The sequence below is a fragment of the Castanea sativa genome, chromosome 5, assembly GCF_040712315.1.
Source record: "Castanea sativa cultivar Marrone di Chiusa Pesio chromosome 5, ASM4071231v1".
Lineage (NCBI taxonomy): Eukaryota > Viridiplantae > Streptophyta > Magnoliopsida > Fagales > Fagaceae > Castanea > Castanea sativa.
In genome coordinates, this window is record NC_134017.1 from 4,107,312 (window position 1) to 4,118,046 (window position 10,735).

The 10,735-nt window shown below is 36.0% G+C and overlaps 2 protein-coding genes across 2 annotated transcripts; both read right to left on the minus strand.

Annotated features, from left to right (window-relative positions):
• Positions 1–1,716: 1,716 nt before the first annotated feature.
• LOC142636688 (disease resistance RPP8-like protein 3) lies at positions 1,717–4,672 on the minus strand. Its single transcript, XM_075810968.1, has 3 exons — positions 4,356–4,672; positions 2,152–4,035; positions 1,717–2,055 (listed from the first exon to the last, which is right to left on the minus strand). Exons 1-2 carry the CDS (start codon positions 4,662–4,664, stop codon positions 2,185–2,187), a joined length of 2,160 nt encoding a protein of 719 aa, XP_075667083.1. The 5' UTR covers positions 4,665–4,672; the 3' UTR covers positions 1,717–2,055; positions 2,152–2,184.
• A 3,110-nt stretch (positions 4,673–7,782) lies between these two features.
• LOC142636724 (uncharacterized) lies at positions 7,783–10,431 on the minus strand. Its single transcript, XM_075811010.1, has 2 exons — positions 10,291–10,431; positions 7,783–10,177 (listed from the first exon to the last, which is right to left on the minus strand). Exons 1-2 carry the CDS (start codon positions 10,304–10,306, stop codon positions 8,061–8,063), a joined length of 2,133 nt encoding a protein of 710 aa, XP_075667125.1. The 5' UTR covers positions 10,307–10,431; the 3' UTR covers positions 7,783–8,060.
• Positions 10,432–10,735: the final 304 nt, after the last annotated feature.

Below are 10,735 nucleotides of genomic sequence, written 5' to 3' on the forward strand. Positions count from 1 at the left end.
AACAAGGAAAAAAATTCTAACAAAAAAAAGACAATAATCAACAAAACAAAACCCAAGAAATTAAAATTAAGAACAAAAATTCCAATGATTTGCCTTTCCACCTACAAACCCATAAAAAGAAAAGCTAAAGAAAAACCCATTAATTTTTTTATTACACAGATCGGAATTGAAATCAATCAATGACAAATGAAATCTATAACTAAAACCAAGAGAGAGTTAAAAACAAAAACCTAAATTTGAACTTGATAAACATAGAGGGAAATGATTGGAAACTCTTTGCCAGGAATGCTCATTCAAGAAGTGTAAAGAAATTGAAGAGACCAAAAATACTCTCTACTTTATAACTTGATTGAAAAATTAACGAAAACCAAATGAACAACACAAATAGCCAAACCATAAACCAAATCCAATATAATAACCTTAATCAAAATCAAATGTAACCCAAATGCCTAAATTGAACCTATACTACAAAACACCCAAACATAAATCATAGTTATCACGTAATTTTAAAAATAAAATAGAGAAAACCTTTACCTATAACGGTTCCAGCTACGTGACAGTGGTGGATGCCCTGAGATTTATCTCTCTTTCAATCTCTATTATTCTTCGTCTACGGTCTTAGATTTTTTTCTCTCCCTATTCCCCACTCTGTGCATTCTCTTTTACCATTCTGCCTAGGTTTTGGGTCTGCAAAATTGTGTTTTGAAACTTTTTTATTTTTAATGTCCAATCGAAGTAGTGTTTACCGTTCTGCCTCTTTCTTTGTTTCTTTCTCCGTGTCCTAGGCCTCATCGCCTCTCTCTATTTTTATCTTTGTGTACATCTTATTTTAACCAATTAATTTTTTTTATTTATAATGAGAGGCTTTTAAATGTTGTTGTAGCATTGCCAAACAACATAATTGATCGCTTTTTAACTTATACGTGGCAGAATTTTAGATGAGCATTTTTCCTACATGACAGCGCCTCCTTAATTACAGGAAAAGACTTTTGCTATTATATATAGTATATGATATGATATTGATTTGTTGAAATATTTTTCCTCAACCTGCCCAATCTTACCTACTCACAATCCTACTACAAGATGGAAGCAAAGTATCAAGCAAGTGCGCATCTGCATGGTGAATTGGTGACCATGACCAAAATCGAGATGGCGTGGTCTACCTTTGTGGCAATGACGCGACTGTTCCATGATAGTGCCTCATGTCTTTTGATGGCAGTTCCAAGCTGTTGTTTTTCTTCTCTGGTAATAATATTTTTACTGAGTATATAATAAAAGGGTTTATGTGAATATTTAGCTAGAGCATGTTTATTGGGAACAGAAATTAATGACATACTCCGTATTTTGTGATGTTTCATTTCTGTGATTCTATCTTATCTTTATTATGAAGATAACAAATAAGTCTTATCTTTTTTTAAGAAGACTGACATTAAAAATCAGTGGTTTGATTGAAGGAGGAAGTTTGGGAATGACTAATGCATCTAATCTTTGTTGTGTTTATTCTTTTTACAAAGTTTTCTTTTTTGTTTGGGAAGTGATGGAACTGCATATTTGACTAACTTCAGATGATAAGATGATCTAGTTGAAAATATTCATTTGCTCCTTTAATGAATTGATTATTATTCTTATCATTCATTTTTGCATATCTAATTCCATTTCATTTCAGAAAGAACTTAGGTATGAAATAGTCAAAACATCTATTTATCAAGATAGGAGCAATAACTAGAACCACAAAGCTGCTTAATATTCTAGAAGATAGTTCAGAGTCCACCACTGTGAGAGACAGAAGCATTCTCCGAAAAAAGTTAAAATACAAATAACAACAAAGGAACCAACATGTGGGAGAACTTATTATCAACCAAGTCTCCCAATTTATTCAATTAATCTGCACTAGCACACCACTTATTGAACGCAAGAATTGAAACAAGGTGACATTTGAAAGAAAAACGAGTACCCTCATGGTGATCCAAATAGAAGATTGACAATCATCCACCAACAACTCTCTTGCTTTCGTCCAATGCCACATGAACACTAAGGGACAGATGATAATGAAATCTGTTACAAGTCGCAGTGTTAAAAATTTCAGTATTTGTTAGAACTTTGAAGGAAGGCTACATCAGAAGAAACAGAGAACTGAAAAGAAAGACATACCTAGAATGCAATAATGCCAGAGTTTTGTTCCACTCAACTCGGACTACCAGTTGACTTTGTGATCCTGGGAGGGTGAGCATACCAAATTTCTAACCTCTTTTTCTCTATATCTGTGGTGAAATTTGATGACATCTTTGTCAATTTCAATTCTTGGAGACTCGTTAAGTGCTTAAAACCAGTGTAGGCCTTCAAATTTTCGCAGCTCCTGATCTCTAGCTCCCTCAGTTTTTGCATTGCTTCTTTCTCCACCTTCAGCTCTTCTAGCTCCTTTAGATACCAAAGTTTCAAAACTTGAAGTTGGGAAAAGCCCTGGCAAACCATCCGTTTTCCTTTATAAGAGTCAAGGTAGAAACAGAGTGATTTAAGACTGTCGAGCTTTCCTAATATTGGCATTGGGTCATCCTCAAGCCCCGAGGCAGACAACGTAAGGTCAGACAAAGTGTTTGGAAATAGCTCTTTGATGGAAGGAATCTTTAGCTTTCCAAACAAATATAGTCTGGAGAGCTTTTTAAGGCCTGACAAATTATCCAAGCAAAGATCCTGAGCATCACCGTTCTCGTCAACTGATCTCAATCTCAAAGATTCGAGGGAATTCAGACCTTTCACCCAATTTGCCAATTCGTGTTGCTGTGACAACTCTAGCTCGAATGCCAGTCCTAGTTTTTTAAGCTTGTTCAGCTTGTTCAGCCCATTCTTTATATCACTTGCATTATCCAAGAACAAACCCCATAATATTTGTAGATCCTTTAGGGAACTGCTCCTTGGTTGAGATACGAATTTAGTTCGGTGACTCACGTTCAAGTATAGGAGTTCAAGTTTCTGCAATTTCCATATGGACTTAGGTAGAGTTGTGACATAAGTATGCTTCACATCCAGAGTTTGAAGGTTCACTAGGTTGCCTATGGATTTTGGGATTTCCTCCAGGTAAGTCCACCTTAAGCCTAAATACATGAGATGACCTAATTTTCCTATGGTTTTGGGCAATTGAGGCCTGAATACATGTTCAAGATCAAGAACTTTTAAACTTTGGAAACAACCACTTGCAATGCCCTTTTGAAGAAACTTCCCTATGTCTTCTCCAGGTATATTTCCTTCTCGAGTATCAAATGAGAGATAGGAGATTAGAGCTTTGTACGTTTGCTGATTTGTTGGTGATAAAGTACCGTTACCATGAATATCATTGAAACAATCAGACTTGTTGTCAAGAAGATCAGCAAGATGATTCTCTGGCCTCTTACTTTCAGAGAAGTTGAGTTCTCTGATAGCACTGGGCAGGCGACATGTCTTTATTTTTCCTTTAATATTCATTGCAACAGCCTGAATTAAGTTGAGTTTAATCAACTCTTTTAAATCATCCATTGCAACGGACAAAGCGACCAATCTCCTTGCAGGAATTTCATAGTCTCCAGGAAAGAGATTGAAGAAAGGAAAATTGTTTTTCCAATTATCAGGCCTATCAGGAATTCCTACTCGCTGGATATGATCAAGCCATGGTTCCTGAGGCGGATTGATGCACTTCAGCCATTCTGACAACTTTGTATCCTTCACATCTTTCCCGGACATAAGATACCCAAATTGCAAAATTTGAAGTGGCAAGCCCACACATCTTCCAACAATTTCTTCAGCTAGTCTTTTTACATCATTAGGAGCAGACCCAAAATCATCCACCATCTGGATAAACAATCTCCAGCTCTCTTCTTTGGTTCGTAACCTAAGATGATGAAGTTCGAAACTTTGTTTAACTTCCTTAGGTACACAGCTGTCACGTGTGGTGAGCAAAATTCTACCCCCATCGATCCCTGCTGGGAATGCTTCTCTTAGAGCTTTCAAGACATTTTCATTTTCTGCTGTGAAGTTGTCGAGAACCACAAGGTACCTCTTATTCTGCAAAAATATCAAGTACCTTTTTTAAAAATAAAGCTATCATGTGAAAACCAAAAAGAAAGTACAACGAATGTACTGTAAATAACACAACACTAGCCAAAAAAAAAAAAAAAAAAACACAGTAAAACAAAAAAACTTCATCAATGTAAAATTGCTACGCATGAATTAGTATTTCATTCAAAACAGAAAGCACACCAAATGTACTGTAAGTCTGTAACTATCACAATACAGTCAATAACTAGCAGAAAACATCCCAACTCTTAACAAGATAAAATAAATAAATAAAAATAAAAACATAAAATGAACCTTAAATTACGTACCTTTATTTCACAGTCTCCTCCTCCATTCTCTTCCTTCTGTGATCCATTAGGTTCTGAGTCTGATACCTTCTTTGCTAGATTTTTAAAAACGTCATCGTAGTCGTTGGCCTTTTGATCAGTTAGAGTCACCCAAGCACGAGCCGGAAAATGATCCACAATATCACTGTGCTCATATATATTCTTCGCCAGGGTGGTCTTACCGATACCCTTCATCCCCACAATGCAAACGAAATGTTTAGCATCTTCTCCAGATGTCATCAGTTTTGAGACCACTTTCTGTAAGTCATCATCCAATCCGACTGCTCTCATCTCTTCCCCAATTTCAAAGCTATATGCTTCCGTAGTGTTTGCAAGAATATCCAAAGCGCAGTCAATTTGTTGCAACTTCTTGCGAAGTGTCTTCTCAGGGTTTCTCCAGAGTTTACAAATGCAACCCAGATCAGTTGAATTCTTTGTATATTTTTTTAAATAATACTGTATCTTCAGTCAATTTCTTCATTTGCTTTGACCTTTCCTCTGTTGAACTGGTTATGCCTTCTATAGATTTTGCTTCTTCAAATTTTCCATGGACCTCCTTAAACTTGTTGCATAAATCTTTGAGGATTTTTTTTTTCAGAATCTTTGAGCTCATACTCTTTGAGCTTGTTTACATAAGACTCAACATAGAAGCCATCGTCTGAGATCTTCAATTTGGATGCCTGCCGTTGCGGGGTTCCAGAGTCGGATTTTGATGGCTCTGTTTCTCTTCTGATGAATGGTCTGATAGATTGAAAACCGAACCTCACCTTTCTTTTGAGGAATTCATCGAACCCTGTGTTGATACGCTTCATCTCGTCCCTAAGCTCATTCATTGCTCTCCGAGTTAGGAGTAAATATAAACTCATCCCTTGTGGATTTCTGGTTTTCTTTATCAAAGTTTTGATAGTTTCTTTATCAGAAACTATCTCATTTGCTTCCTCCAGCCAAGCCTTTTCCGTTTGAGTTTTGAGACCAAACCTTTGTAAATCAGTCAGGAAAGCACGGATTAGTGCCAGATGCATTTTGAATTTCTGTATTTCAGCTCTAACATCAGCAGGGGGAGCAGAAAAGCTTCTGTCTTCTCTTTTCACATTAGGAATGAGTTCGTCTACTTCTTTCACATCATCAACGAGATGAGCAATGGGATCTTTGCCTTCTTTGTGCGCATCATCAGCGCTGTGTTCATCATCAATTGGTCTGATCTGCAACTTTATGATCTTAGACTTTAAATTCTCCAGTGTTTTGTAGATGTCTCTAGCCTCCGTCTTCTTTTTACCAAGGAGTTGATCTATTTCTTTCTTGAAGCCACGAATAGCGGTTCCAGACATGCTTTTAGAAGTTTTATCAGTGTCTTCAAGATTTAAAGAGAGACGCTCTAACTTTGTGCTTTTCTTATACCATTCTTCCTCAGTTGGTTTTAGTCGTGCTGTCATTCCCTGGTTGGGTTCTTCGGTTTGCCAGAAATTATAGACTTCCTTATCCATTTCAGAATCGGACTTCGAAACGCTTTCCACGTCTTTTTGAAGAAGCCTCAGCAACTTCCATTCATTTTTAATCCACTTGTACTCGTTGTCATTATTTTTTTCTGTCCCGCAGAAACAGTAGTAAATGGTTACGCCGATGACAATGATGATGATGATAACAAAGTCGATAATGAAACGAAAAATGGCATCAGACAGGGAATGAGAGAAATTATAGAGAATGGTAGTAAATGAAGTTGCCATCGTGGTTGTATTATTTTGAAAAGTGATCAGTCAGCATTTGAGAGGTTGAATATATGCTTGAAATGAAGCTTTGGTGTACAAACTGTTTTAGGAGAATCCGGTAACGGAGGAATTCAGAAGCTGAAATGCATTTTTGGAATTCTCACATCTAGCGATTGATTTAATTAGCTTGATAGTAGGCAATGGGAAAGGACTTCTCTTTTACTTTTCTTAATTTAACCATGTGGGATCAGCTTTCACAATAAATAAATAGACAAGGTAGAAAGTTAAAAATTGAAGCTAACTCAGTTAAACAAACTCAGTTATTAAATTAAAAAAATTTAACCTTTAAATTTTTTTTCTTTAGGCAAACTACAAATTTAGTCTCTAAGTTTTAAGTTGTGAGTTAATTTGGTTTCTAATCTTTAGAATGTGTCCATTTAATCTTAAATTTTTGATATTATGTCAAAATAATCTTAAAAATATTTTGTTTCACAACACGTTAAGCACTAACACGTTATTATAAACTTTAAAAATAATAAAGCCCAGCCCAGTCGAATTAAACCAAGTGCCAATTTTTGTTTCACAACATTCTTAAAAAAAATAAAAAATTGTTCCACAATTTCAACAAATCCGAACCTGAAGAACTAATCCAATTCACTAATTTTAATAAATCCAATCCTTATAAAAATTCATCCCATTCACAACAACAGGATCAAAGAAGCGGTGATAGTCAGAAGGATGATAATATATGAAAGTTAAATACTTTGGCTCTGTTTTTCTGGGTCTGCTCTGTTTTTTCGATTTGCTATCATGATGAGTCAGATGTTTTCTTGTAATTAGATATATGTGGATGTGGTTGTGTCATCCTTCGTCCTATATGTATACGTTTCTTTCTTTGTTATGAATACAATTTCTACTTTTGGCAACAAAAAAAAGAAGCTCAATTTCCTCAGGCTTTCAATTTTCAAGAGCCAGTAAAGTTGTGCACAAATCGTTTCTTTCTTTCCCATTTTCTTGTTTGTTTGGTCACGACAAAAAAGAAAAACTAAGATGAATTTGAGAATTGAGAAATAAAGTGGGAAAAAGATGATCTTACAAAGATATCAAAGGAGGGGGAGATGAGGAAGAGGAATTACATTGTTCTATACTAAGTGTTTGTTTGAAAATAATTTATTTAGCTGAAATTAAAAAAATTTTGCTGAAAGGACTGTTAATAAATATAAAAGTTAGCTGAAATAGTGTAGTGGCATAGGAGTTACACAAGCACTACTTTAGTCACATCCAATTTACAAACAATAGTGTGACTTTTGGGATTTAGATCAAGTGCAATACCCCACATGCATTAGCTTTAAAGGGTTGAGATTGACAGTAAAAAAAAAAAAAAAAAATTCAATCTCAACCCTTGTATAAAAAAAAAAATTTTTAAAAAAAGGGGGAAAGTTAAAAACTCTAGACAGTAAAACTATCTTGAGGATTATACTTTCTATCTTTTAAAAAAATTTATAAAAGAAAAATAATGTTAATTTCTAAAGAGTTATCCACTAGATTATCCTTTAGTACTCGATTTAAATGGATAATAAATTGTGTAATACCTATTAAACTCATCTATTAAATAGTGAGGTATACCTATTTATTATTAGGTGTGTTTGAGGGAATTGATAGGATTGAATATGTTTTTTCCATCTATGGTATGTGCAGTGTAACATTATAGACTTCAATCTTTAAAGCACCAGCCAACATGATAAATAAGATACAAGCCAACAGGTTTTTCAATCCAAGAAAAAAACCCAATAGATTCTTTTAAAAAATAAAGGTAAAAAGGCCGCGCTAAAGCATAAACAGAACAGAGTACAAGCACAAGATTTGGCAACTAAAATCTTAACAGTCCCATCACAAATGCATCCATAGTCAATTATTCTTAGCAAACAAAGGAGAGTTTTGTTCAAGCCCCCTTTTTATTTTTGCATTAAAAACCACGCAATCACTGCACACTCAACTTAACCTTTGCATAGCCCTGTGAAATTTGAAACTGTTCAGTTAAACCAAAATGAGCCATAAGAAGCCAGACATGAGTGACCAACTCTCCACCTCGCCTAAGCTGCTGAGCATGCTCCCTCCATTGACACTGACATGCAGCATAAGATAACATTTCCACCCAGACTTGTCCAACCAATTTCCACATTTTTTGTTTTCCAAAATCGGTTTTCAGGGATTGCAAAGAATGAGCCAGCCTACAAGCATCAAATAGCACTGACTTGCTTCTATCTCCTTTTACTTTATATGGTGGAATTTTAGTTTTCACTTCTTTTAACTTTAAGCAAGCTTGGGTTCCATTTGTTATGGATTTCCTTTCCTTGAAAAATCCAAGGGCCTCAGCACATGTGTCTCTGACCCTGGTCTCCCCAATCCCATTGGGCAGTATAAAGGGGCACATAACAAGAAGATACATCATATAGTCTGATAACAACTTGCTCACCTTACAATATAGATCACAAACAGATAACGTATCTTCTTTCTTTTCCCAATGATAGCAGAGATCTGTTGCAATGTGCCAAAGAAGAATGCTTTGATCAAATTCTTCCGTAACACTCCATTTGAGTAAATTAAGATTTTCTTCCTTGATTATGCCAAGTTCATTTGCAGTTTTTTCAATTACCCCGTCACCCCTATAAGCACAAATTTTCTTGAGAGTTCTTTGTTCTGAACGATTATCACGTATTTTGTTTTGAAGCTCCTCAAAAATCAAGGTTTTCAAATCTGGAGGAACTTCCACCGAAATCTTGTACCAATACTTGTCCAATAATTTTGAAATCCACAAGAACGTCTGGTTAAATCTCCTCTTGGCAGGCTTGTCTTTAAGGCAGTACTTTATTAGGTTGTGTTGTCCCATGGCATTAGACCATCTCTTTTTTCTAGACCCCGAAATCAATGAGATGACAGGATACAAAATATCCCCCAAATTCCCATGCTTACTCAGCCATAGTGTCGTCCAGTCTGAGCAAACTAGTACTACTGCTGCATAAATCTCTAGCAAAATAGCTCCAACTAGCAGCATGTAAGTAATAGCTACATCCACCCTCGAGTAGATATGCTTCTCGATCTTATAGAAAGCCACAAATACAGCAAAAGTGCTAATAGAAGTGATCAAACGAAGAATAGCACCCTTAAGAGAATGAACCAGAACTGCCTTTGTGTAGAACACATCATACATGAATCCAAGCTCCACCTCAATCACTTTGAAAGCTTCCTCAGAATCTTTCTCGATAAAGTATTGACTCTTATGGATATCATGAAAGCTTAGGATGAGATTTGCAGGCAGCTTTTTGAAAATTTCAAAGAACATGTAGGCCTTGCTTAGAAGGGCTGCATCTGGAATTCTGCTGTTAGTTTCTACATCAGCATAAGAATAATTCTCTTCTCTGCCAGTTTCAGGGTTGTTTTCTGGAAAAACGTCGAACCCCTCCTTTTCCTTTGACTTATACTCCTCCATTAATCTCGCATAATCGGGACCCGGATCAGGAGGAGAAAGCATGGAGTCTCTAAAATGCTCACTGCTCGCAGACATCAGAACCCATGTCCTTTCTCCATACTTGATGGTTCCAGCAATAAATATTGGAATTGCCATGATATAAAGTGAATTCGTACTCGTCCATGTTGTAACGAAAACATAGATAGCTCCTCCCACCTGGACAAGTAGCCCAAGCAAGTGCCTTAGCCACAACTCATTGTCTTCCAAGGAGTAGGCAGTAATAGTATCAGGGCCACCAAGGTGCAGAAGAAGAAATGGTGCCCAAAAAACTGTTATAACATAATTTGGGTCTACAAAACGACCTTCAGATTCACCTTGGTTGCTGGAAAGCACACCAAGTGAAGCTGTTGCAATTGTATCTGCCCACAAGTAAGCAAGCCACAGAACGACTCTGATCCAGTTATTTCTTGAGCGCTTTCTACGTTCGCTAATCACCATGAGAATGCATTGCAAGCAAAAACTAAATATAACCAAACTTCGGAGCTCCCACTTGCTCCAAAGCGTTCTCACACTTTCAGGGAGAATTTCAATTGCCTTTCTCTTCCTTGAGAAGAACATACCGGCTAGAACTGACAAATGTAAATGCAAAAGCATTAGAACATCTAAAACAAATATTGAGCTATAGGCCATTCAATAGTAAAGAAAAGAGGCCATAAATGAATTAGTGATCTACTGATCTTACTTGGAACAAGCATCATCTTTCTTTTCCAAGACTTCAGGGGTGCTTATCACGATCAAGACTTGCAGGAGCAGGATCTGCTTGTGCTGGTTCCACTTTTCACCAGTGGCAAGAAGGAATGCAAAACAAAATGACAGGCGTTCCAAAAAAAAGGTAAGAGGAAGAGTATATAAAATATTAATTAAAATAACAAAAATATACACTTTATCACTGGAGTTTGGTCCAAAATATATTTTCATTTTTTAAATTAATTTTTTTTCTTTTTTCCTTTTAATCCTTGTTAGGGCCTTTTATTGTGTCTTTTGAGGGTCAAGTTTAACTTGACATCAGCCAAAAAAAATAAAGAAAATGAATAGTTATCGATACACTTTGAAGCTTAATAATGTTGATGTCACATAAAATGACATAATTTGTGCCACAACTTGCCTATGTTGCGAGTTGTGGTAGT